Source organism: Colletotrichum spaethianum, assembly GCF_022836535.1.
Source record: "Colletotrichum spaethianum MAFF 239500 DNA, contig01, whole genome shotgun sequence".
In the NCBI taxonomy this organism is placed as follows: Eukaryota; Fungi; Ascomycota; class Sordariomycetes; order Glomerellales; family Glomerellaceae; genus Colletotrichum; species Colletotrichum spaethianum.
The window spans coordinates 2,642,973-2,668,969 of record NW_026054771.1 but is presented as its reverse complement, the minus strand read 5'-3'; the positions used below and the strand labels follow the sequence as shown (position 1 = coordinate 2,668,969).

The following is a 25,997-nucleotide window of genomic DNA, read 5'->3' as shown; positions in this document are numbered from 1 at the left end:
GCCATGTCGGGGCAGTCGCGCGGCTACGGCTTCGTTCGCTTCACCGATGAGCAGGACCAACAGCGAGCCCTCGTTGAGATGCAGGGAGTCTACTGCGGCAACCGTCCCATGCGCATCTCCACTGCCACCCCTAAGAACCGGTGAGTTACCTAAGTCCTGGCACAGCACGTGCCCAACGACTAACACGAACAGCAGCAACCACGGCGGCCCGTACCAGCAGCACCACGGCAACCAGATGATGGCCCCCGGCCTGCCTCCTCACCAGCAGGGATTCTACGGCGTCCCCTCGCCTGCCCAGTACGGCGGCGCTTATGGAGCCCCCTACAACCCTCCTGGCCAGCAGATGAACCAGTTCACCGACCCCAACAACACCACCGTCTTCGTCGGTGGCTTGTCTGGCTACGTCACCGAGGACGAGCTCCGAAGCTTCTTCCAGGGCTTTGGCGAGATCACCTACGTCAAGATCCCTCCTGGCAAGGGCTGCGGTTTTGTTCAGTTCGTCCACCGTCACGCTGCTGAGATGGCCATCAACCAGATGCAGGGATATCCTATTGGAAACTCTCGTGTCCGTCTGAGCTGGGGCCGCAGCCAAAACAACTCTGGTGTTGGTACCCCCTACCGTCCTGCCCCTCCCCCGCCTCATTACTTTGCTCCCCCCGGCCCCGGCGCCTACGGACCTGCTCACTTCGGTGCTCCGGGTCCTCACGGCCCCCGGGACCCCAGGGCCCTCCTGGTGCCCCTCCTCAGGTAAGGTTTCCTGGGTAGTGGATCAAGAAAGCATATTGGCTAACACCCTCTGTAGTAGAGTGATGGTTGGACGGACCACATGGACGGCTTTTCCGCTCTCGCACTCGACATGAGGACCCGAAGGAGGTACTCATGAGCTCAAGCTCTCACGATTGTCTTAATGCTTACATATCGAAACTTCTCTCGTCGTTTTCGTTCGCCGCCGCCGCCTTGGGCCCTTTACGCTGCACGATGGATACCTGGGCGAATGACGCATATTTCTTTGGACTTGTTTGATCTTAGGCATACGGATAGCGGACACGATTGTGAGACGTCATGAGAACGACGATTGCATGCTTTGCGGCCTTAGTTATTCTCTCTGGACATCTGGGCTTGTCTTGGGCGTCGGCTTTCGGATGGTTCTCTCTACTTGGTTGCCCCTTCATTTGTCTACTTCCACACGGGACTCGCCCCAACAGAGATTTCCTAGCTTTTAGTTTGCGTGTCGCTGTCTTTTGTTTCTGACTTCGTGACCATTTTGCGTGTGAATCAAGCCTGTTCGTTCGCTTTGCTGGTTGGTTGGTGGTTGTTGGTCTTGAGTTCCGATACCCCTCTGTCGTTTACGTTTGCTTGTAGCCACGGCGCAGATTTCGTTCTGCGCCTCTCGTTTTTGTACAAAGTCTTCTGTGGGCTTGTGTATTTGTCCTCTGGGTGTGGATTGGACCGGCGCGGTCAGGCAGGTTGAGGTGAATGTGTTTCTAGATGTGTCCAAGTTGGGCTCGTGGGTGTTGGTCAGCAAAACGTACGACAAAAAGCCAAAGGTTCATGGGTATGGTTGGCGTGGGCTGGGGAAAACAGACTGAAGAATGCGCTTCTACAGTTAGGCGAACGGCGTTGGTCTATGGACGGAGAGGGGGATAAAACCATGGGCCGTGGTTCTGATGGTTGAATACAAAATGATCAGTTTTCTGGACGGACAACCGTTCGTATGCTCAGGCCGAAGTCGTGATGTCGTGAACTTGTGGCCTGGAGGAGGTTACTGGTTGAGATGGACTCTGGGGCCGGTGCCCACCCCCTTACTCGAATCTTGTCGGGTGTTTGAGAGAAGCTACCAAGGCTCAACGGAGCAAAGGACTGGCACTGCGAGATTTCCTCACCGAGGCCGGGACAGATTCGCGACTGGGGTCTTCTGCTTTGAGTTCGGCTGTCTATTTTTGGCTTCCTGCCGGACTCGTGGCGAGGAAATGTTTCTGTCTGAGGCATTGCGGCTTGCAACTCCGAGAGCGAAAGGGGAGAACACGACCAGTTGGACTCAAAACGCTCTTGTCGTCCACGATGCGGATCGCCAATCCCTAGTCTGTGCCGAATCACTGTTTTCTTTGGGATGTTTCCTTGGCGTCGCTGAATCTTTGGCTTCCGCAAGCACCGCTGCGAGGCGCAGTGGCTTCGTATCTTCTACGCCAGTGAACCCAACACGGCTTAAGCCATTTGACCATCCCGAGACATGTAGCCCATGAGGTGATTTGCCTGCTCACTGACGTATCTGGCGAGGGAAACACCGCCCCCGTGTTGGATGTCCAAGGTTCCCGCAAAACCCTTCGCGGCGGCAATGGCGATGTCAGCTTGCGGGTTGGCGATGAGAATGCCGCTCAGATGTCTCCGCGTCGACGACATGCAGGCTCTAAGTACGGTAGACCCACACGCTGAGGTCGACGAGAGAGTTGCCTCCTTCCAGCCCGGTGTAGGCCCCTCGATGGGGTAACTCTCGCCCAATGGTTACTCGGGAACAGCATCTTGGCTGAACATCTTTCTAGAGGACGACTCCTTGGTCTGAGTTTGGCACACACTGGTTGTTGCACCGGGTCGGCAATATTGGTTTCTTTCTCTGGGAGATAATATTCTGGCTCGCCGGGTCTGCCATCCTAAACCTGATAAGGTGCATGCTCACTGGGTGGCAGCCCTTGGACGCACTTTTCTCTGGATCCTAGAGACCTAAGCCGGAGGGTTCTAGGACTTGCAAATCATGATCTTTTGGGCTAAATCAGGGCTCTTCCCTGAGCACGTCGTATGGCTACATATTACAAAGCTGAGCATTGGGCTGCCTCTTGTCTGAATAATCAGGTGTCAATACCTGGTGTGGAACGGTATACCAGAAGATCCCCTTGAGGACTCTCTTACACGAAGATTCTCTAGTTGGGCCGTCGCCCTATGAGCCCCCTCTCGGTTGCATGTCAAGACATTCGAAAAAACATACTGATGAGGTGCACAAGCCCAAGAGGGAGACGCCGGTGGACAGAAGTGGGCGTAATTCAGCACAACCTGGCTGTAATTGAGCAATAAACAAGTTCCAAGTCGAGGTAACTGACAAAAAGAAATATTAACATGCAGAAGAAACGTGGAAAAAGTAAAAGTTGAAAGGGACGAGACTCGAACTCGCGCGGGTTGCCCCACCAGGAAACAGATGCTAAGCTGACCTTAACCTGGCGCCATAACCAACTCGGCCACCCTTCCAAATCGATGAGCCTTCGGGGAGAATAAAGCAATAAGTAGATACACAAAGCGACCCACCATCATCAAGTGCCGTATCCTACCCTGGCGGTGTCGGGAAACTATACCAGCAAACGGGATTCATATACGCCTGCTGTGCTGTGGCTTCTCTCCCGTATTTACTGGAGTCAATTGGAAACGGACTTTGATTTACCGCTGGGTAAACGGTTGCGCCAGCAACGATGAGTGCGTTCCAGTGTATTGATGCCTTCTGGTGCGACCCACGCTGACAGAAGACGAATTGCGAAAGGCTTGCTTTCGTGACAACTTGCTCGTCCCTCAAACTAAGATACGCTTCAGTGACCTTTTCCGTTAAATCTAATTATACCCTAGGGATGTTTTGTGTTTGTGAGAACAACTCATTGGTCGCGACACCCGGATCGAAGCCGCTGGAATGGTTTCTGTGTCCGAGAAGCTTCGCCGCACGGTCCAACAGCTCGACCAAGGGAAGCTTGGTCACGTATGCAGGACGTCATTGCACGCTAGAAGGGTCCCGAACTTGACGCCCGCGCTTCCCGTGGGATATCAAGGCCTTCAATGGTTGCCAATTTTCGAATGGGAGTAAGTACTTTTTCACATTATACTCAGTAAATGTCCTGAGAACGAGAAACGGCCACCCATCCCCAACACAATCTTAAGCTTGCAGCTACCCAAAATCGAAACGATCCACACACACGCCTTGTCGACATGTCTCGCGATTCATTGGCTGCCTTCCGCAAGTCGCCATCTTCCGACGACCTTGCCGCCATCGCCGAGAAGCACCTCGAGCATGATCTTCGAGACTCGGACCGCGACCTGCTCAAGAACGCCGCCAGCAAGGTGAGCAGGCACGCGGCGATTGGCTCCGCCGTGGGCCTTGGGCTCGGTTTCTTTCTCGCTTTCAGACTGAGGCGAGCACGTGCGGACATGTTTGCTGCGTTCCGGGCCACAGAGAAGCCAACACATGTGCAGTTTGCCAGCGGAAGATTAGGCGAGTCAACGTTTGGCTCATTGACCTAGGGTTGCCTGCTAACATGCTGCCAGAGCCCGTCCCTGATGTGACGGACAAGATGGCGCCAACAAAACTCGGCGACATCGCGGCGTACTCGCTGCTCGGATTGGGAAGTCTTTTCCTGGGTGGTGAGCTCGGATTCTTCTCCGGAACTGCTTCAGCGGCTCGAACCATCAGCAAGGACCCCGAAAGCCGCGCCAGGATCGAGAATGCGTTTAGAAGGTTCAGGGCTGAGGCTCTGAGGAAGGAGGCTGACCGACTGGACGGGGACGAAAAGATCCTTGACAAGATTTTTTGATAATCTCTCATGCCACAGGAAGAATTTCATCAAAAGCGTAATGATTGAAAAGCAGAGCTGTTTTGAGTACTCTGTCACATTTAGAGAAGGCGTATTCTGCTAGCAAGGCACCTACACGATGGTGGAAGTAAGCCACTACAATCATGATACTATTCACTGGGTTAGTCAAATTGCAGCTACTTTCAGAGTGTAAAGTCTTGATACCGTATCAGACGAGAAACCGAATGCGTAGCTTACATTATTCTGGTGGATTAACGAAACGCTCTGTGAGGTATGATCGACATCTTCACATGGATAAGAATTCGAACAACAAACAGCTACGGAATGAGGCCCGATTGCCTTGCAGGTTGTCAAGTCATTTGGCGTCAGCAATTGCAATTGATAGGGGCTGTGACTTACGACGCGATATAGGTCTGTAAGAGACACTATCGCTCGCGGACATGTTGCTACACACGTTATTTTGACTTAACTAGTTACAAATTACCACTTGATATTTATCGAATAAAAGACACAATTTCGGCGTCTTACAAAACAGCATCTGACGTACACACGATGTTCGGATTGGTCTATGCTGTGACGTTCACACCCTTCATGGAACCTTCAGCACGCCAGTCCTCTAGGAACTTGATATAAGCATTCATCCCATGCGGGAACGGCGCACCCTTGGCCAACTTCATCTGCTGTTCTGGAGGGGCCTTGTGGCCTTCGTTGTTCATGTAACTTGGCGTACAGACGCTCATGCTGGAGAACCAAGCTGCATACTGCATGATCAGTCCGGCGTAGCCCTCCTCGCCCTCGACAGTGGCCTCGATGACGACCTTGTCAGTGCTTCGGCCTCCTCGTTTCATCGCCTCGGCTACAATGTACGCGCAGTGCTGTGATAGAATGTCCTGCACAAAGGCAAAGTTAGATGTAGTGCCGATCTGCAGCGGGCCGGTGAGAAAGAGGTTCGGGAAGCCGTTGGTGAGTACGCCGTGGAGCGTTGATGGGCCCTTTCCAAACCACTTTTCGGACATTGAGGTTCCGTTGCGGCCCTTGATGGTCATGTTGGAACGGCCTGAGGGCTCAGCCATGTCTGCTCCAGGAGGCCTGTAGCCTGTGCTCAGCACGATGACGTCCAATGGGTAGTCCGTGCCGCCGGCGACGAGTGAGTTTTTAGTGACGTGGTCCACTCCTTTACCATTTGTATCCACGAGATGGACGTTGGGGAGGTTAAATGCTGGGAGGTAGTCGTCGTGGAACGTCGGCCGCTTGCACCAAGCAGGATACCACGGTTTAAGAGCCTCGGCGGTTGCCTTGTCTTTGACGATTCCGTCTACACGTCGCCGAATCCGCTCAGATCTTGGAGCGTCTAGAGCAAGCAGGCCGCCAATGTGACCAGGGATGTCTGTCAGGCCGAGCGGCTTGTCTTGAGGAGTGCCTATGAGGCCCTTGTATGCCTTTAACCCGGTCCAGCCATCCGCAACCAAGTTCTCTTCCGCCTCGCCGCCAGCGAGGAAGACGTTGAAGTTCTCGACGCGGCGCTTCTGCCAGCCTTTTCCGTTGGCGATCTTCTTCCACTCCTCTGGATCCGTAGGCCTCTGGCCTCTTTCGTCTACTGATGAAGGTGTTCGCTGGAAGACGTACAGTTCTTTTGCCCACCGGGCCAGCTGAGGGACGAGCTGGATAGCAGTAGCGCCCGTACCGATGATACCAACTCGCTTTCCTTCTAGTCCCATCAGCTGCACATGCTCCAGGTCCTCTGGGTTTCCTCCAGTGATGTCGTAATTCCATCGAGCAGTGTGGAACATATCACCCTCAAAGGCCTCGAGGTTCTTGGCCACCTTGGGGTGGTTAAGAACGCCATTCGCAAGGACGACAAACTGCGACCGCACCGTCATTGTGACGGGTGCCTCATTCGGGCCGCGACATTGCTCGATGACCACCATCCACCGCTTCGCGTCCTCGTTCCACTCGTAGCTCTTGATCTGGGAGCGAAAAACACCTCTGTCGGTCAGGCCCCACGTCTCCGCCATTCGGTTCGCGTGGGAAAGCAGCTCGTTACCGTAGGAGTACCTGTGCTTTGGCACGTACCCGGTTTCCTCAAGAAGCGGCATATAGGTGTAGCTCTCGACATCACACATGAGGCCGGGGTAACGGTTCCAGTACCATGTGCCACCGAAACCACCGGCGGCATCCACAAGACGGATGTCCTCGGCTCTGATACCGGCTTGGACGAAGCGTATGGCAAATAGCAGACCGCCGTAGCCGGCACCAAGCACAATGACCTTGACTTCGTCGCCGTCCTGGAGATTGGACTGTTGCGCGTTAAGCTTTTCGTGATCGACCCAAGGGTCTTCGGCGAGCTTGCTGAATTGCGCGTTCGATTCCATCTCAACGTATTGGGCATTGCCGTCGGACCGTTCGCGCTTCTCCTTCTCCTCGGTGTACTTCTTGTTCAGTGCCATGAAGTCCAGGGCGGCGGCCCCGGCGGCCGTCTCCGATGCGATGGGAGGAGCAGACATGATGGGCGTCGATGAAGAATACTCCGGTCCGAAAAGATTTGTAGTTGATAGGACCGTCTGGGGCTTCGGACGAGATGTGCAGATTCATGAGGGCAGCGCGTTGAGATTAAGATATATATGGGGGTTTCACGTTAAGCTAAGCTAACCCCAGTGGGCTCTCCTCTCCAGACTAGATCTCTACATCCCATTTGCTAGTGCTTGTGTCGTCTGATCTCCCTAAGGGACCGGTGCTCGTCTCCGCCAATAGCTTGCCGTCTGAGCCAGTCCCTGTCTGCTGTCATCGCGTCAAAATGTAACGATCTATGGGGCGATTGGGAAAAAAGACCGTTGTGTGCATGAAGTTTTGCAGACTAGTCCTGCGAGTCTTCAGATCGCCGTATGCGTATTCGTATTCGTTGTATGCTCATTGCAACGTAAATCTTTCGCTTCAACGAGAAAATGAGTCGTGCGGGAACTGGAGGAAAATCGCTCTCTGCCGGTGCGGAATGATCTTGAGATTGTCAGAAGTGAATGAGTTAGGGCCGGCTCATTGTACTTGGACAGCCGGTCATTCAATGTGGCTCTATGTGAAGATATTAGTATAATTATCTACAAACAGAAGGCAATCCTGCCTAGGTGCGTTTGGTTAGTGTTGTGGTAATTGAGGGAAACGGTGCTGCAGACCTCGTTTAGGTATCGTTAGCGGTAGGCAAGTGCATCATAAACCCTCGCTTTCCCGCTAGGCCAAGGCTTGCTGCAGGTCCTGACGTAGAGCATTTCTAGAATATGCAATGCGACTGGATGGCCGCTACGAAACCGAGACCGAGCTTGGCCTAACTTGCAACAGATGGGCGGGTGGCGGGCATGGGTAACCGCGGGAGCGACCGATGGACGTAGCACTACACCTTCACAAGTCAAACCCAATTCGCAACTAAGATGAACCGGAATTCAGCATAACCACAAACTAGTCTATATGCCAGCAACTCGCGAGCTAGCAACTTTCGAGAACAGTGCAGAGTTTGGCGGGTCCGGTACGGACGGAATCAAGGTTGTGTCAGGTAACGAACCCTTGCCTCGGTGGCCCTGCAGATATGGGACGGCGACGATTTCCGCATCACGTTTTAACACCCGGAGACTGTGCATGCAGAGTCGCGGGCATGGTGTTGAAGCGATGGGAAGTGGAAGGCTACTACTTGGGACCTGAAGCGTCGTAAGCTTCGGACAGCAAAGGCCCCAAATATGGCATGAGTTTTCGTCTTTATCAATGAATGGGGCAGAAGAGGGACCCCAAACCAGCTGAGCTGAGAGTCCACCAGTGACTGCGCCGCAGGTCGTCACCGCTGTTGGATTGCTCGTTGAAGCTTTTCTCCGATATCTCCTTGGACCTGCAGCTGGAGAACTAAACCGCAAATGTCATTTGGACGCAGATGGCGAGCCTACACTCGCCAATCCCACCAACGATAATGCCATCCACGCTCCACTACTTGTTACAGGTCACCCCACAAGTAACCCCTTGTCCAGCTCGATCCCCTAGTCCATGGACTGCCTTCAAATCCACTGTAACGCGGGCGGTGCAATGTCAAAGGGAACTTTTGAGCATTGTTCTCCGGCAAACAAGCAATCGCCAATGGGTCTTCGGAATCCTTGCCTGTCCGAGACGAGAAGATTACCAATACGTCAGAGAACTATATGAGCAGTTGAGGATCTCCTTTTCAAATCTTTCGTACACTTTACACTCCACAAGCCAAGTTCGATACAACACATTTACAAAATCGCCAACCACAATAACCATCATGTCCGCGGTCACTCTTCCTGACTATGACGATCTCCCACCAGTTGAAGGCATGCCCAAGGGCTGCGCGTGGGGTGTCTTTGACAAAGACGGAAAGAAGGACCTTTACGGGACATTGAACCTTCTTACGCCTGAGATCATCAGGGCGGCTGGTGCGGAAGTTCGCGATGGCGTCTCAATCTCTCTCAAGTACGTCATCCCTCAAGTCTCGAGAACAACCAGTTCGTACCTAGTTTGTGAGGCTTACCTTTCTGACATTACAACAGCTGGCCGTTGGACAGCCTGAACAAGCTCAACATTCCAGGACGCAAGCAGACAGCACACCATGTGCATTCCCTGCAAGCCGGCGGGCTAAGTCAAGGACTTGGTTGGGATGACGAGTTGGAGTTCAACACTCAGGGCAGCAGCCAATGGGACAGTCTTGTACACTGGCAGCACCAGGCGACGGGTCTTGCCTACAATGGCTTCAAACCAACCCAAGAGGAACTGTCTGCCACCTTCACGGCCGATAATAAGATGCCGACCATCGACCACTGGCACGAGCGAGGCGGAGTGGTGGGCCGAGGCGTTTTGATCGACTATAAGGCGTACACTGAGGCCAAGGGAATCGACTATCACCCCTTGGATGGCTATCCCATCACCATCGACGACATTGAGGCCGTGGCTGCGTACCAGGGCGTCGAATTCAAGCACGGCGACATCTTCCTCCTGAGGACGGGAGTCACCGCCATAATTGACAACCCGAGCCCGGCTGATTTTGAAAAGATGGCGCAGTCCAAGCTGTCAGGTGTGCTTGGTACGGAGGAGACGGCCAAGTGGTTTTGGAACAAGCATTTTGCTGCGGTCGCCGGTGACGCGAATGCGTTTGAGGCGTATCAGCCAGCGAATCCCAATGTAACCGAGGTGGACGCGCACAGTCTTGGTAAGTCTCTCGAGTCTAAGGAAAAAAAGAAGTTTGCAAATGGACTAGAAATCCTTTACCACTAACTATTGTCTTAGTCTTGCATCCCTACTTTTTGAGCCTTTTCGGCATGCCCATTGGTGAGCTGTGGGATCTGAGTCGTCTCTCGGCGTACTGCAAAATGACGGGTCGGTATTCCTTCCTGCTTACGTCTGCTCCGATGAATGTTTCTTGCCTGATTGGGTCTCCGCCAAACGCTCTGGCAATCTTTTAAGCCCGTTACTGAGCAAGGAGTGTATCTTTATGAGTAGAGCTAGGCCAGGCATGAGGTAATGTGTCGCGCGATGGAAACAACAGTTATGAGGAGCTGCTGGGGTAATTGGCCATCGAATTTGTGTCCCAGAAATAGGAGTTGATGATGTTGTCTGGGTTCACCTACCAGTGTTTGGAAAGCCGATATACAAGTCTGAGAGTTAACCTTGAACCTTCCGAGGTTTCTTTCTTGATCTTTTTGCTTCACTTAAATAAGCACAATCCTTAACAAGTTTGGGGTGTGATACACCTTCCCAAGTCAAAATTTAGAGCCCCTCTAACCGGATATATGGCAAATACTATGAATAAAATCTAGTAACTCGAGAAATCAAAGAACGTGAGACTCAGTTTGTTTATTGCATCTCTAATGTCTAGATTATCAAAGTTTGAAGTTTGGTACATGCTGCGACGGCCACACCTGCTGATCGATTATACGTAGGTCATGACAGCAGCAGTGCATTTGCGGCCCTGTTGTCACAAATCTTCTCAAAACATGGCTTCAGGACTCAGGGAGCACGGTGTAAGGACATGCTACGAAGCCCCCGAAGATTCAGAACTGAGTGCCTTCTGATGTTAGGACTCGAAGTAGACAGGCGTAAAATGTACTACAAGATGGGTTTACTGTGTGCATGATGGGATAGGAGACTCTCAAAGACCAGACACGCAACGTTTCCATAATTACGGTATGCACCTTGAAGTCCGATAAGACATGCACAGAAAATGACGGCGAAGCAATCATTATTATTAAAAGTCAAGTGGGTATCAATTTGCTGATGTTTCTAATCTCTAGTCCAACACCCAGAAGACGGGATGTATTAAATACTGAAACTCCGCATCTCCCTCAGATGCGGCGTCGTAGATGACACACAAAAATAATTAAGCTATAAGTGCTTTTCATTGCATCGCAGCAAAGACAAAGCCGGCAGCCGCGGCAGCAGCAACAGCCATGCCAGTCTCCCTGGGAGCAAGATTCTGGCTGGTTGCCGTCTTTTCTGCACCAGAAGCCTCAGCAGTGAGCGCTGCCAGCTTGCTAGTGCAGAAGCTGCCAGATTCCAGCAGGCTCTTAACCTCGGCGGAGACGAGAGGGATGTCGGTACACTCATGCCACACCTCCTTCATCTCAGACATGTGCGCGGTCTGCCATGATTCTATAGAGCTGGACCAAGAAGTATAGACGGCGCCAATAGAGCCAGTGACGGATATGGTTGCGCAGGGTCGATTGTAGAGTTGGCAATGGCTGCGGTGGCGGCCCACTTCTCGAGCTCAATAGGAGGTGTGGGAAGGGGGTCGGAACCGGTAACGGCTTCGGCGAAAGCAAGGATAGCGCTGGTACATTCGGGCGTCCCCCGGGCTTCGAGGACTTTGATGACCTTGGTCGGCTCGATTCTCTTGTGAATCTTAAGGCGAATGTCGTTGGCAGTGACGACGGTGGCGGCGACAGCGCCGAGGATAGCGGTAGCAACACGCATAATGACGGAGTGTCCTGTAAGATGCACCTGATGTTGAGAGAAAGGAGAGGCTTCGAGCTTTGATGGGAGTTTTTGATGTTTGGTTGATACTCTATGTAGCTGGAATCGAAAAACTCCCGAATGTTGACGTGCGGTGGCATCGCTACTTATGTATCGAAATCCGAAGCCTTTTTCTCTTCTATCGCTGTCTGGTGCCTAGATTGAACAAGAGATATCCTTGCCGGATGACTCCAGCAAGGAAATGAATTCTGGTCAGGTTGGACTGAACAGTTTCCTATCCGGGTTGGTTCAATGATACCCAGCAACGATATTCTGGCCAAGCTTCGTGCTGTGCCGTACGGCTGCCTGCGCTTAGCTCTTTAGCGCCGCCAATTCCGAGATGCAGGCCAATTGATAGGGCAATTGGCCTTAGCCGAACCCCGTTGAGAATTTCAGTCTGGCCAGCGCCCACTTCGTTACCGACCTTTTTGCTATGCCCCTGACTATCGGGGCGGATATCACGGCGGAACGCACTGTTGGTTGACCGCTCATGGGATGCACGAGCCATATGTAGTAACCCCAAATGTCGAAGATGCTGCATAGCCGGGCATGGTGAGCTGCCAGACTCTGTCAGCCTCAATTTGTTGCGGCATCCTCGTGATTGACTCGTTTATGCACAAGTCCCAATTTGGTCCAACCACGTCACCATACAGAAGTGAGAGGCCGATCCATTTGGCCTCAAATTGGTCCGTCAAGTGCAGAAGCGAAGGTGGAGTTTTGCCGTGAGTGCCCCTGGAGCTAGCGGTCGCTCATTGACAAGGGTTCAATCCTCCGTACGGAACCTAGCATTATGAAAATAACTCAACCACCCTGCTTCCCACGCAACCCCGCATACCACGCAGCCCAACAACGCGTCACCATAAAACCTACTCCTCTTTTCTAACTATCACAACATCTTCTATTCTACCCCAAACAACGCCATTTTTTGAGGATATCTTTTTTACTATAAGATGAAGCAGTATAGTGAACATGAGCTGCAGCGGGCACTTTGGGATATTGCTGACGGGCTTAGTATCCGCGGGGCAGGTCGCAAATGGGGCATCCCAGAGGCGACTGTACGACAACGTCTCCATGGTACCCAGTCTAGAAATACTGCCTTTGGTAGACTGCAGCGGTTATCTCAGAACCAGGAAGGTCTACTTGCTGAGTGGATATCTAAGCAGGCTGCCCTAGGCTCTGCGTTTTGCCATCAGCAAGTCAAAGGGCTGGCTGAGCGCATGCTGGGCGATGGGCAGCGACCACTTGGGAGGAAGTGGATGCAGCGATTTCTTCGCAGAAACCCATCTATCAGAACCCAGCGATGCAGGGCAATTGACGCTAGGCGAATTAATGGGGCAACTGCTGACATTATCCAGGAATGGTTTCATCGCCTTGATCTGCCAGCAATCCTGCCCATCAAGCCAGCTAATAGATGGAACATGGATGAGACTGGTATCCTCGAGGGCAAAGGAAGCAATGGGCTAGTACTAGGATCGTCAGAGACCAAGTATATCCAGAAAAAACAGCCTGGATCGCGGGCATGGGTATCTCTGATCGAGTGCGTCTCTGCCAGAGGACGCGCACTTCCGCCTCTTGTTATGTATAAGGGCAAGTCAGTCCAGCAACAGTGGTTTCCTCTAGATCTTCAACCCTATGCTAGCTGGAAATTCACAGCAACAGAGAACGGCTGGACAACTGATCAGAATGCCCTAGAATGGCTAGAAAAGGTCTTTATCCCTCAGACTGTCCCAGAGGACCCTTCAGATACTAGACTACTAGTTCTAGACGCCCATCATAGCCATACAACAACAGACTTTCTGTGGCGATGCTTCCGGAACCACATACACCTCCTGTTTCTGCCGCCGCACACATCACACGTCCTCCAGCCTCTAGATCAGTCAGTATTCCGACCTCTTAAGGCAGCCTATAGGAAGTATCTAGGGTACCTAGATATACAAAGCGATTCAACTGTAACAGGCAAGAGGAACTTTATAGACTGTTATAGAAGGGCACGTCTAGACGCCTTGACTATCCAGGTTATTAAAAGCGGCTGGAAACACACTGGGTTATGGCCAGTTGATGTAGCGCAACCTCTATCTAGCCCTTTCGTGTCTAAGGCATCAGCCAGCCAGCCAGCCAGACAGCTAGACGGCCAGACAGCTGGGCAGTCAGGAAGTCAGCAGTGGGATGGAGCTGTATCTATAGTCCCATGGTCAACCCCGCGTAAGTCTGCTGATCTTCAGCGTCAGCTGCACCTATTCAACCAGCTTACGCAAGATACCCGAGAAATCTACACCCAACGCCACCTATTTAGAAAGGTCCAAAAAGGCTGGGACCAACAGGCCTATAGACTGACAGTCCTAGAGCGTCAGGCCCAGGCATTCCAGGCCCAGACGGATAGTCAGCAACAAGGCAGGAGAAAAAGGGTCCAGACGGACCCTAACACGACGTTCGCTAATATCGAGGATATCCGACGGGCGCAAATTGCTGCTGGCGAAGCAGAGAGTAGCACAAGTGAATCCAGTGGATCTGAATTATCTAGTGAAGCAGAAAGTTGCATCTGGGTAGGTGGTAGGGATGAGGAATAATGGATGTTGTTGATGGGTATGGTGATATTGATGGGGGTTTGGGGCTGCGTGGTATGCGGGGTTGCGTGGGAAGCAGGGTGGTTGAGTTATACGCGCTGCCACACCACCACGCATCGAGACCGACTGAATGAAAGATGGCGTTACTGCATGATAATTGAAACAGGTTCTTCCTCGAGGGCAAAAACTCGATTCAATGCCAGCAAATGCACGGTTTCGAACATCAAAATCATCGCCCGGTGGTCGGATCACACTGTGTGGATTTGAGGGCTGGCCATTGAGATAATCTTTTTGTTCATAAGCAGCTAGGGCATATCATAATTGCCTTTTCTACATAGTGAAACCGTGCAATATAGGTTCAGTTCTTAGATATTCCATCTCCTGGATCGTTACAGTGTTTGGCAAAACGTTTTAGCGGTTGGACCCGATGACAACTTCAACAATTCTGTTAAAGCTCATGCCAATTGTCAGTTGAGTGTAGGTACGATTTGCTGTTGAGTCTAAGAGAGTCTTTGATTTCGAACCATTAATGTATGCTTCGTTGATACAACCAAGACACCGAGCCGCGACGATTCCTGGGAAACCGGGTATAAGTCCTAGCTCCGCTTCTTAACCTACTCCAAAAGCCCTAGACTTGTCGAATTCGAAGTTTGTACCTGAGCAGAAGAAGCGCACAGCGTCGTTAAGCATGACCCCCCAAGGTTGAAAGAGCGAAAATGAGACTTGTGAGGTTTTAATTGCTTAGAACCAGTTACGAGCAGTATCGCGTTAATTCCCTTTCCTTAAACCCCCAAGTTAACTAGTAGTACTTGGCTCGCATTGTCCTCATAAAGCTGTTGACCTTATGCCTAAGTCACCGACTTGACCTGATTACCTCTTGTAACGTATAAATCAACCACTGTACCACCATTACAAAAGACGCCTGCCGCTTTACCAACTTTAGTCCATAACGGAACTTCGATCAACATTGACTAGCACCTTGGTACAGCTACCCCTAGTCGGTATTTGGCGCTCTAATGAGCTATTCGGCAGCTAAGTAACAGTTTTCGGCATAGTATGGGTTCTGTAGGCTTCGGAGTTCCCATCGATCAACAAAGCGAGAGAGCATGGGCAATGCGTCTTCGAAGACTGGTAACCCCCCCAAAAAAAGGCTAGCGTGAAGCACAGCGTTGTTCGCTTCAGGATGAAGAGGACTTGGCGACCAGGCCACACGGGAATGAATCCAAAAGTTCATTTTAGGAGACCTTTAGCCCTCTTTGACCTACTAATCAACACCTGGGTAGAGTCCTGGTATCTAATACCTCCCATACAATCATCACTTCAACTCTTTCAAGATAGCCTTTACAGCAATAACCCTGCCGCCGCCCTCTGCCTTGCAAGCGTCCGCCAAGTCAGCCGCCTTCTTTCCGAAGCTCTCGGCCCTTTTGCCCAACACAGCCTGCTTTAAAATTGGGGCGAGTCCCTTGGCGGCGCGCTTTGGAGCATGGTTTTTACTGCCACGTTTTCCAATCACCAGGTACTCTACTCTCGTTGCGAAATCGTGGGTATCGAACCAAACGCTGAGAACAACTTGAGGGACACCAGCACTGTTTGAGTGTTAGTCTTTGTACATCCTCACAATGACGCTTGGAGTAGATTAGTATGGGCCACCGTACCTGATAGCTTCGAAATACGAGTTGGCCCCTTTGTGGTTTATAGAACAAACGATATTTCCAGACTCAAGGAAAATCATTGGCTCGGCCTCTAGCCAGTTAGAGATTCGTACGTTTTCCTCCCACTCTGAACCGATGAATTTTAGCACAGCCGAAAACCCTTCGCCTGAGTATTCCCCACGCTTCTTGAGCTTCCACAGAACCCACAACTCCTGACCATTCTTCTTGGCAGCATCCAACGGAGCCTTCAGTACACTAACCAGATCCCTTGCGTCGGCTTCTTCGTATATTTCATGGGTGCCCAGGTTGATGTAAACTGTCGGAGGCTTGGCAATCTGAACGGCCATGCCAAGGTCAACCTCCTTCAGAGGCTTCGCGGGAAGGACAATAGGGCCGCAGGATGCGAGATGGTCCGATACAACAGAGAATGGGAAATCGACTGCCGAGCTACTGGAGAAAATGATTTTGAACCCTTCAGGGAACAAGATAGCAACGCGGCCCCAGCCAGAGTATTCTGTTCCGATCTTTTCGTAGATGCATTTTGCGTGGTTGATCTAATAGGTGTTGGTGGCATTTTTGGTGTATTGATGAAGTTGGTAGATAGCTGAAGGGTTGAGATACCATGGGATATGGTACGGGATCGTTGATTGGGGGCTAGAATACTGCGATTAGCTTGCATACTCATGTCATTTTCGAGCAGCGAGAAGTGGAGGGGACGCATACGGCGGGTGCTTCCAGAAGGCCTCATATCAGGGCTTGGTAATCAAGATGAAGTCTTTGTAAGTGTTCGGAGACAGCACATGCCAATTCGGCTTCAGCTTCCATAGCACGGTGATGGCGGGTGTGAACAGATTATTCGCAAGAACGAGGTTGGCGTTGACTTCTGTTACAATCTTCTCCGTCTGTTGAACTGGGTCGACGTACTCCTCCGATGTCCACGGGGTCGTGATGCGTGGCATGATGAGCGCGGCTTCCTCTGCGTTCCACATGGTTGGGTGTATACTGCAAATCTTCTCTAAGCGGTGCTCCGGACGGCCGAAGAGTGCCTCCTTCCAGGTTGCGCCCTAAAGCTTATGGAACGTGGCGCCCGGAACAGCATTAACAACGCCCTTCTCGAGGGGCGCAGAAGAGGCAATGTGTAGATCGAGAGTGGCATCTTGCTTCAGGAGCTCCTGGCTGACAACTAAATGGACGTTGGCCTGGCCAGGCTCCGAGTTGGTGATTAGGAGTATCCGTTTGTTTCCTGCCATGGTCTCGAATTTGAGTTTATCAGGCTCCTAAAAGAGGGAATGAACAGCATTATGGTGACTTCTATCTGCGGCGCAGCAGTTTTTACAGCTTTATAGTTTTGTGTGCCTCGTTGGAACCAGCTCCTTGGTGTCAGATCGATGCTAAGACGGGCAGGTAGTCTGGTTCAGTCACAGTATGCCAAAAATAACCGTGGGCTGTGTGCAACCAGACAATCACACAGTGAAATCGCTGTCATGTTTTTTGCGAAACTTGTGCCGCTGGCTGTGGATCGTTACCTCAGTAGGCAAGGTCATGACTTCCACGGCAAAATAGCCAAAAGAAGCTCATCAGTTAGTGTGAGATGCGGTAGAAAACGTGAGCAGTCTGGCGTGTGTCGATACGTAAGTTCCCATGCCATGCCTGAACTGGTCCGTCTCAGCTAGCATGCGCCAGAGCGCAGGAAAAGTGCACCCTTGAAGATACGATGGGCGCCTCTGGGCAGAGAATGGGTGGATGCAGGTGAACACAGGTAAGAGAATAAGGTAATTCCAAGCGCGATGTGTGTCCATCTGATAAATCGAGGCTCCCTACCAAGGAACTGCAAAGATCAAGAGGCCCATTGGAAAGTTACATCGATCGTAAGATACGAAGGTTCGCATTACACGGATCAGAACTGAGTGGCGATGCGGCTGACGAATGATTGCATCCGGGTTACGAGATAGAGTCAGAGCCCTTGACTATCCCCTATACATCGGAGCGGGTGATGTTTGGCGAAGGTTATTTTAGCTGCACTCAAGCCGTTGAGCTGCGATAAACATTCTTATCACCTAGGTTCTGCCCTTTTGAACCCTCTTCCAAGAATATTAGGTCCACCAGAAATGCTCCAAGACTCGAACTCGAATTTTTCCACTTCTTGACTCCGTCCACCTCGATGGTTGGCGACCGGTTTCGAGACGAAGTAGGTTGGGATAAAGCTAAGATATTGCGCCGTGGACCGTTGAGGGAAAGCAGTGGCTCAGTCGGATTCGTCTGTGTACACGTAGTTGTCAATTTGTGCTGGGACTTGAGAGGAAACTTCTCCGGAGCAACGGTGCATTCATTCCGTGTGTCTTCTTGGTCGGCTCGGCTTAGGAGTGGAGTCAATGCGAAGATCTTTAGTAAAATGTTGGGGCGCCCAAAAAAAGGCAAGGTAAGCTGAGAACCCACCAAAGACTTACAACAAACATGACAGAAAGTCAAAAGTGTGAATCCATGCTACAGCTAAGCTGAGAACGGCGGCAATGCACCACAAGCTTCAGTCTGGGCCGACTTTGGCTGCTTGGTTACTTGAAACCCTTTCCACTCAGTCAAGGGAGGTCGAATTAATCAAAGAGGGTATGGGGGGCAGAGGGATTCAAGTAATCATGACAAAAGGCATTAAGCTCTCCAACACACTCCCAGCTCAATTTTTAAACTACGTACTAGTACAACAGACTTCTACCGCCATCTTGACTATCGTTCCTACGGTTGAGGGACCGGTCCCTCCGTGCCTCGGGAGCTATTCCCATCTGAGCAACGAGGGTTAAGAATCTCGCATGGGTCCACCCGACTCAACCCACTGGGTGCAAATTGGCCTAGCTAGCGACATTGCTAGCGTCATATCTAATCAATCAGATCATCTTATCTGATCACACCCTTCACTGCATGCCACATCATGACTGGCCACATCACCCCCTTGCCCTGTCCAGGGGGGTCTCCATTGCTCCATGGCTCTAGTGCAAAATTCTTCCTCCGTCCAGAGGACACCCTGATCGTCACCGAGCTGATCTGTACGCGCCTCTTTATGGTCGTAAACACGCGCAAGCCAAGCCCCGGAATCGGCCACTACCCCCATCTCGCATGTGCCCTTAACAGCGCAAGCCGTTTGATTTTTAGCTTCCTTACGCGAGAGGGGGCGTAGAATACTGCAGCAACTGTCTGTTTCCGTAGTCACCGAGGCAAAAAGAGGCTTGGCACAACTTGCTTGTCTTGTCTTTTCGTTCTCTCAAAAAGTGTTATCGAACTTCTTCCCACCCCCAAACTTTCTTATTGCCCCCCTCGTTCACCGCTGACGCATCTTTCTACTGGAATCGATCGACCAGGACCAAGCAAAAGGATTCGAGTAAGGGTGCGCGTCACACCCCGAGGTCCCTTAGCTTGGAACCTTGATCTGATCTGACGGCCAGTGACGACCCAAGGTAACAAGATGGCGGCACTTGAGAAGCAAGAGTCTGAGAAGGCAGCCCCTCTAGCGGCCGAGGAACCCAAGAAGGAAGAAGAGGTGAAGGAAGAGTCCAAGGGCATGCCGGTTAGTCTTTCCCAACCGCTGTACCTGGGCTGTGCTACACTGGATGCAAGCGCTTGTGACTGTGCCGGGCCGTCCCGCATGCTTCTGGAAAACACCAAAGATATCAGCGGGCGCCATCGCGACAGGCTCTCGCACCACAATGCCATCCAGTGCGGAGCGCCATTACCTCAAACTCATCTACTGGCTACTAACACTTTTCATTTCAGTTTACCAAGCAGTTCTTCATCTACTTCCGTCTGCTTTTCGCCGCCAATCCGACATGGTTCGACTACCTTCTCATCATCTTTGGCACCATCACGGCCATCGGTGCCGGTGTGCCATTCCCTCTCATGGGTATCATCTTCGGCCAGCTAGTTGATGACATGAACGATGCCACCTGCGCTGCCGACGGAATTACAAACGTCGACGCGTTCGCGTACGAGTCCGCCATTAACCAAAAAGTTATACAAACGGTCTACGTTGGTGCCATCGCACTCGTCCTCATTTACAGCTACATCCTCTCTTGGAGCATCATCAGCCAGCGTCTCGCCCAGCGTCTGCGCACGCAATACGTGTCTGCTTTATTGCGTCAGCCGCCCTCCTACTTCGACAAGCGCGCTGCCGCTGGTGAGGTCTCTAGTCGACTCCACGGCGACATTACGGCTATTCAATCCGGCACCTCCGAGAAGGTGGGCATCGTCATCTGTAGCTTGAGCTTCTTCGTAACTGTCTTCATTATCGCGTTCACGAAGCAGCCCAAGCTTGCCGGCATGCTTGTTTCAATGTTTCCGGCTTTCATGCTCTCCTCCTTCGTCGGCGGTGGCTACATCACGAGAAACGCCGGCCGCATGAGTGAAGCAATTGGAAAGGCTTCTTCCATTGCCTCCGAAGCCCTGTCTCACATTTCTGTTGTGCAGGCTTTCGGTGCTGGCCCCCGCCTTGAGGCTAAGTTTGCCGACCACATGATCACTGCTCGCAAGGCTGGTATGAAGAAAGCTGCTGCCGCCGCTGTCCAAGCCGGTCTTCTCTATTTCATTGCGTACGCTGGAAACGCTCTTGCTTTCTGGCAGGGCAGTATCAGAATTGCCGACTCGATGGCTGGACGTGGGGATGGTGCAACCGTTGGTGAGATTTATGCAGTTGTTTACCTGCTCGTTGATGGTAAGTTTTTCTTGATACTCCCATCAAGTTGCGTGATAGTTCCAACGACAATAGCTAACACTGCACGTGCACCTTAGCTTGCATTATGCTTGGTTCTATCGCCCCTATTCTGCCCCTTCTCGGAGGTGCCTCGGCCGCATACCAACGCCTGTGGGAGGACATCGAGGCTCCCTCGGAGATTGATGGCACCTCCGAGGAGGGCAAGGTTCTGCCTCTGGATGATCCTAAGGGAATTGTGCTCCGCAACGTTACTTTTGAGTACCCAGCGAGACCCGGTCAGCCCGTCCTACGTAACGTCAACGTCGAGTTCCCAGCTGGCAAGTACACTGCTGTCATCGGTCTCTCGGGCAGTGGAAAATCCACCATTGCCGCCCTCCTCGCCCGTCTCCAAGACCCGAATCAGGGAGAGATTCTCCTCGACGGCCACGATATCCGTGAGCTCAACGTTCGCAGCCTTCGAAGCTTCATCAGCTTCGTGCAGCAGGAACCCTCTCTTCTCGACCGATCAATTCTTGAGAACATTGCTCTTGGCCTCATCAACTCTCCAAAGCCCGAACACCAGCGCTTGAGGCCCTATCTCAGCGGTGGCCAGCTGGCGGAGCTTGCATCCAAGGGCAAGGACGCTCTGTCATCGGTCAACAGTTACGGCCCCGAGATTCAAGAAATTGTCGACCTCGTCCGCCATGCGGCCGAGCAGGCGGATGCTGCCACCTTCATCAACCGCCTCGACGACGGCTATGGCACCTCAGCCGGTCCTAGTGGTACTCTCGTCAGTGGTGGCCAGCGTCAGCGAATCGCTCTTGCCCGAGCTCTGATCCGTGACCCCAAGATCCTGGTACTGGACGAAGCAACTTCCGCCCTTGACTCTGCTAGTGAGAAGCGCATCCAGCGTGCTGTCGAGCAGGCCGCCACTGAGAACCGCACCATCGTCTCCATCGCTCATCGGCTGTCCACGATCCGCAACGCAGACAACATCGTCGTTATGGAGGCCGGTCAGGTTGTCGAGCAAGGTACATATACAGACTTGATGTCGCGCGAGGACGGCGCTTTTGCCCGTATGGCCAGGCTCCAAACTCTGGGTACTGCTGATCGTGCACCTGATGCTGTCTCCGCTTCTGGTGACTCCCTCGATGCCTCTACCCTCAAGGAAGACCAAGCTATCAACGAGAAGACCAACGACCCCGATCAGCATTTTGCTACCAAGAGCCTGAAGCAGACCAAATCCGGTGACAAGGAAAGCAACGAGGAAAAGAAGAAGTCCGAGATCGCCGGTCTGGATGAGGAGAAGCCTTACAGCACTGTATTCAAGGGTCTTGTCCGCCTTATTAGACCCTCTTTGGCATGGTTGATTATTGCCATGATTGCTGCCACCCTCGTGGGCGGTACGTTCACCGGCTCCGGTCTCATCTTCGGTTTCACCGTTGGCGCCCTCAACCCATGTGCCAGCACCATCGAACACATTCTTTCCATGGGTCGTTTCTTTTCCGGCCTTCTGTTTGGTCTTGCCTGTATCGAACTTTTCGCCAACTTCTTCGCCTGGTCCTGTTTCGGTGTTGTGGCTGAAAAGCTCCTCTACTCTGTGCGCGTCTTGTCTTTCCGCTCCCTGCTCGACCAGGACGTTCAGTGGCATCAATCAGACGGCCGTACCGCCTCCGGCCTGCTTACCATTATCACCAAAGATAGTGCTGCCATTGGTGGCTTCAGCGGTTCTACTATCGGTACTGTGTTCGCCATCTGCGTGAACGTCCTCGTTGCTGTGATTTTGTCTCACATCATCGCCTGGAAGATCGCACTCGTCTGCTTGGTCACTATTCCCCTGCTTTTAGGCTCTGGTTTCATGCAGCTGCGCATGCTGGCTCGCTACGAAGAGCGTCACTCGGCTGCATTCTCGACTGCCACTTCCGTGGCCACTGAGGCCGTACAGTCGATCAAGACCGTTGCAGCCCTCTCTCTCGAGAGCCAGGTCATGGACAACTATGCTCGCCTCCTCGCTCCGCCTCAGAAACAGATGGTTCGCGCGTCGGCTTCTACCAACATCTGGTTGGCCATCTCTAACGTCACCGGCACTTTTGTCAACGCTCTAGCCTACTGGTGGGGTACACAGCTCATTATGAGGGGCGAATACACCCAGACTCAGTTCCTGATCATCTTGGTGGCAATGCTTATCAGCGCCCAGCTGTGGGGTACCATGTTCTCCCTCGCCCCCGAGTTCTCGCGTGCTCGTTCCGCCTTGTCCCGCATCATGTCCGTCATCAACCTCGGCAAGAACGATGATCTTAGCAAGACTGGCACTCAACCCAAGCAGATTGCCGGAGACTCCAAGGCAGAAGAGGACGTTGAGGCTACCGGAGAAGTCAAAGCAAAAAGACCTAACGCCGGCGGTGTCAAAGTAACCTTCAAAAACGTCTCCTTCGCTTACCCCAGCCGCCGCGACGTCAATATCCTCGATAATGTTTCTTTCACCCTCCAGCCTGGTCAGTTCTGCGGTTTGGTTGGTCCTTCTGGAGCTGGAAAGTCCACCATTATGAATCTTGTTCAGCGTCTCTACTTTCCCTCCCATGGCCAGGTTCTTATCGATGGTTACGATATTTCCAACCTCCCCGACTCTTTCAGAGATACCGTTGCTATTGTTCCCCAGGACCCGACCCTCTTTGACGGCAGCGTTCGCTTTAACGTCGGTCTCGGCTCGGCACCCGACACTGAGGCTACTCAGGCCGAGATCGAGGAGGCTTGCAAACTGGCCAATATCCACGACGTGATCATGGCTCTACCTGAAGGATACGACACCGAATGTGGTCCTTCTGCGTCCCGTCTGTCTGGCGGTCAGAGACAACGTTTAGCTATTGCCCGTGCCCTCGTCCGCAAGCCGCGCCTGTTGCTTCTAGACGAAAGTACGAGCGCCTTGGATGCCGCGAGTGAAGCAGCCCTCCAAGAGGGTCTCGAGCGTGCATCCCGTGGTACAACTGTATTGGCGATTACCCATCGCTTGCACACCGTCCACAAGGCCAACGTGATTTTGCTGGTCGAGGGTGGACAGATTGCCGACAGCGGAACGCACCAGGAGCTTATGGAAAGAAGGGAGAGCTACAGAATCAACGCCATGCAGCAAATGCTGCAATAAAAAGGCCGTTGAGTGATTTAGGGGCTTGGATCGTGATAAAAGGAGTAAAATCAAGTTGCGCGGGTGACCGCATTGGCTCTGGAAACGGGGGACTGTCAAATTTGATAAAATCTGTACAACTAAACAATACCTTAACAGCGTTGTTTCGTTCAATACATTTAGCGCACAATAGATATTCGCGGCCTCGCCATATATTTTGGGTTACGAGACCGTATTCATATCTTCGAGCAGTCACAATAGGCTGACCCATCCAACTTTCACCAGCTGTGACAGAGGATAGCAGCAACAAAGACTTATAATGTTCTAGCGGATGTGTTTTTTCAGGTATAAAATGGTAGAACATCAAGTTCAGTCTCGCAAACTCATGCTGTGTGGACAAGTGTCTCTTGTTCGAATTTTCTCCAGTAGCTTAGAATTCCTATCAGCTCTTTGAAGTACTCTTCGTGCCACGAGGTTAGACTTTAGCAGCTCCAACTCCGGCGTTGTGTGCTTATGATCAATTTGATCAGCGCCGTAGACATCAGTGACGCCGAAGACACTTACTTGTGACCAAACTCAATTTGCATAAGCTCCAGCTGTTTCTATTAGAGGTTTAAACACGTAAATGCAAGTGGAATAGCAGAACGAATGGTGAATACAGCGTAACTCATGTTCAAGATAACCGCCAAATAAGTCCATCCATGGCTGACATAACGATTATGAGTAAACCGACTATTGGATATCGAGTCGGTAAAGGGGTGAACCAATGGCCTGAGAATTGTATTTGCAACAAGCTGGGTCGCGTGCCTTGGTCTCTATCATTTTCGTTTTTGCGACAGCTTCTCGCTCATTTAACTTACAGTGCCAATGTAAAATTCACGGAGACACTTGCAGATGTGTTACAGTGAGGTTCATGTGGAGCCAGTCGACGGGCTTTGTCTTGTGGTGGAATTCCGACCATGACTGGCCCCTGAGCCAGATTTATGGGAAAATCCCATGCCTGTGTGAAGGGGTTTTGAGACCAAAGTCGGGATCTTCAATAAACGATGAGAATCAAACAGATGCTTACATCTGAGCCTATCAAGGAAACCCTTACGGAGGCAATCTTTGTCTAACACACTTCACTCGTCTAACGTTCCTGGCAACCCATGGGTGATCATTTCAAATCTCTAAAAGAAAAAAACAAAACCTTCAACGACAATATCTAGTAACAGTCAGCAGGATGCCCCGTTTAATCACAAAGAAAACACTGGCTATAGTAGGCACCGCTCTCAGGGCAGTTGTAACTTTTAGGTCAAAGAAAAAGAAAAGCAGCGAGATCGTTGTTTCATAGAACACAAATACACCTTCGTTCTTTCAGACTGTAGAATAGGTGATGAAATATTGACTAGTTTCCCGGGGTGTGTAGTAGTCGCTCCATGACTGCCAATGAGTCGGAAAGTTGCGCCCCAAAAGGAGGTCGAGCAGCGTCACACCGTTCTTTGAGCGACGCTGCCTTGTGTGCTACGAAATCGGTGACTGTATACATTAGATCATAACGCCCAGTGAATAAGCCCATAGACATGGTTATGTTTACTCAGTCGTTAGCGTTTTTTTGCTTGTCAGGCTCCATGCAAACTACTGTTGAATATTATCTATTACTGGATGGCTTGTTTTACGCAATAGTTACAAGTAGAGTATTATTTCCCGGACGATGGCCAACGTTGCTGTATTGTACAGTTGATGATAATCGTCGCGGGAAAACTCCATTGATGGATCTTCGTGTTGAATTAAAAACTAATTGCTTCATGTCGCGCTGACGTTCATGTCTCGTTCAAGCAGTAATTGGCCAGCAGTACTCCGTGCTTTGCTAGGCTACGTAATGTTCGATTTCGAGTTGCAAAGATCGACTTCGGGAACAAACCCCTAGCAGTATGACATCAACATGACGAGCACATCCAGAACTGCGAAAAATCGCAGCACTTTGAAAAAAGATAGAAAAATCGCATCAAGTCCTTGATGAACAATTGGCAAGGGAGTTAACTTGACTTCACTTCTCAGGGCGACTTTTCAGGGCGTGAATAGATTGTAGGAAGCGGACCGTTCCTTGCTGCTCCACTCGCACACACACGTATGGAGTCCGTACTAGGTATGTTGAGGCTGTGTCTGAATAGACCTAAGGCGAAGCGGGAGCGCAAAAAAGCTTAAACATTATTCATTCAGAATGCAAATCTCAGTCCCTGGTGCATATCCCGTATTCGCACACAAATCCTCCATTATCTCCTTGGTGATAAGTCCACACCGTGGGCACACCACTCGGCACTTGCCAAGCCACACCAACATCGAAACGCAAAGCGGCCGCCTTGACCTCTTGGATCCCACCATGCCACACTCTGCGTTGTTAGCATTTGCGGTTTACCACACCATACAAACCTTTCAGCCACATGA

General features: G+C 51.6%; 12 protein-coding genes and 1 non-coding gene across 13 annotated transcripts; 5 read left to right on the top strand and 8 right to left on the bottom strand.

Annotated features, from left to right (window-relative positions):
- Window positions 1-3: 3 nt before the first annotated feature.
- ColSpa_00727 (putative RNA-binding proteinc) lies at window positions 4-883 on the top strand (the record flags this gene model as incomplete). The annotated part of the gene is made up of 3 exons (XM_049266939.1): window positions 4-140; window positions 196-382; window positions 806-883. The coding sequence occupies 3 exons, from the start codon at window positions 4-6 to the stop codon at window positions 881-883; spliced, it is 402 nt and encodes a 133-aa protein (XP_049122896.1).
- Window positions 884-2,205: 1,322 nt separating this feature from the next.
- Window positions 2,206-2,400, bottom strand: ColSpa_00726 (uncharacterized protein; the record flags this gene model as incomplete). The annotated part of the gene is made up of 1 exon (XM_049266938.1): window positions 2,206-2,400. One exon carries the CDS (start codon window positions 2,398-2,400, stop codon window positions 2,206-2,208), a length of 195 nt encoding a protein of 64 aa, XP_049122895.1.
- Window positions 2,401-3,138: 738 nt separating this feature from the next.
- On the bottom strand, window positions 3,139-3,237 carry ColSpa_tRNA_007. Its single transcript is given in 2 exon segments — window positions 3,139-3,182; window positions 3,200-3,237. It is a non-coding gene; the product is annotated as a tRNA-Leu (tRNA).
- Window positions 3,238-3,960: 723 nt separating this feature from the next.
- On the top strand, window positions 3,961-4,272 carry ColSpa_00725 (uncharacterized protein; the record flags this gene model as incomplete). Its single annotated transcript, XM_049266937.1, has 1 exon — window positions 3,961-4,272. The coding sequence occupies one exon, from the start codon at window positions 3,961-3,963 to the stop codon at window positions 4,270-4,272; it is 312 nt and encodes a 103-aa protein (XP_049122894.1).
- A 14-nt stretch (window positions 4,273-4,286) lies between these two features.
- On the top strand, window positions 4,287-4,562 carry ColSpa_00724 (uncharacterized protein; the record flags this gene model as incomplete). The annotated part of the gene is made up of 1 exon (XM_049266936.1): window positions 4,287-4,562. The coding sequence occupies one exon, from the start codon at window positions 4,287-4,289 to the stop codon at window positions 4,560-4,562; it is 276 nt and encodes a 91-aa protein (XP_049122893.1).
- Window positions 4,563-5,128: 566 nt separating this feature from the next.
- ColSpa_00723 (FAD-binding monooxygenase ausC) lies at window positions 5,129-7,066 on the bottom strand (the record flags this gene model as incomplete). The annotated part of the gene is made up of 1 exon (XM_049266935.1): window positions 5,129-7,066. The coding sequence occupies one exon, from the start codon at window positions 7,064-7,066 to the stop codon at window positions 5,129-5,131; it is 1,938 nt and encodes a 645-aa protein (XP_049122892.1).
- A 1,772-nt stretch (window positions 7,067-8,838) lies between these two features.
- Window positions 8,839-10,012, top strand: ColSpa_00722 (uncharacterized protein; the record flags this gene model as incomplete). Its single annotated transcript, XM_049266934.1, has 3 exons — window positions 8,839-9,026; window positions 9,104-9,759; window positions 9,837-10,012. 3 exons carry the CDS (start codon window positions 8,839-8,841, stop codon window positions 10,010-10,012), a joined length of 1,020 nt encoding a protein of 339 aa, XP_049122891.1.
- A 932-nt stretch (window positions 10,013-10,944) lies between these two features.
- On the bottom strand, window positions 10,945-11,178 carry ColSpa_00721 (uncharacterized protein; the record flags this gene model as incomplete). The annotated part of the gene is made up of 1 exon (XM_049266933.1): window positions 10,945-11,178. The coding sequence occupies one exon, from the start codon at window positions 11,176-11,178 to the stop codon at window positions 10,945-10,947; it is 234 nt and encodes a 77-aa protein (XP_049122890.1).
- Window positions 11,179-11,198: 20 nt separating this feature from the next.
- On the bottom strand, window positions 11,199-11,519 carry ColSpa_00720 (uncharacterized protein; the record flags this gene model as incomplete). Its single annotated transcript, XM_049266932.1, has 1 exon — window positions 11,199-11,519. The coding sequence occupies one exon, from the start codon at window positions 11,517-11,519 to the stop codon at window positions 11,199-11,201; it is 321 nt and encodes a 106-aa protein (XP_049122889.1).
- Window positions 11,520-15,437: 3,918 nt separating this feature from the next.
- Window positions 15,438-16,121, bottom strand: ColSpa_00719 (glycosyltransferase sdnJ; the record flags this gene model as incomplete). The annotated part of the gene is made up of 2 exons (XM_049266931.1): window positions 15,438-15,708; window positions 15,778-16,121. The coding sequence occupies 2 exons, from the start codon at window positions 16,119-16,121 to the stop codon at window positions 15,438-15,440; spliced, it is 615 nt and encodes a 204-aa protein (XP_049122888.1).
- Window positions 16,122-16,523: 402 nt separating this feature from the next.
- Window positions 16,524-16,763, bottom strand: ColSpa_00718 (uncharacterized protein; the record flags this gene model as incomplete). The annotated part of the gene is made up of 1 exon (XM_049266930.1): window positions 16,524-16,763. The coding sequence occupies one exon, from the start codon at window positions 16,761-16,763 to the stop codon at window positions 16,524-16,526; it is 240 nt and encodes a 79-aa protein (XP_049122887.1).
- Window positions 16,764-16,838: 75 nt separating this feature from the next.
- ColSpa_00717 (uncharacterized protein) lies at window positions 16,839-17,024 on the bottom strand (the record flags this gene model as incomplete). The annotated part of the gene is made up of 1 exon (XM_049266929.1): window positions 16,839-17,024. One exon carries the CDS (start codon window positions 17,022-17,024, stop codon window positions 16,839-16,841), a length of 186 nt encoding a protein of 61 aa, XP_049122886.1.
- A 2,204-nt stretch (window positions 17,025-19,228) lies between these two features.
- Window positions 19,229-23,591, top strand: ColSpa_00716 (ABC transporter 1; the record flags this gene model as incomplete). Its single annotated transcript, XM_049266928.1, has 3 exons — window positions 19,229-19,330; window positions 19,537-20,470; window positions 20,548-23,591. The coding sequence occupies 3 exons, from the start codon at window positions 19,229-19,231 to the stop codon at window positions 23,589-23,591; spliced, it is 4,080 nt and encodes a 1,359-aa protein (XP_049122885.1).
- Window positions 23,592-25,997: the final 2,406 nt, after the last annotated feature.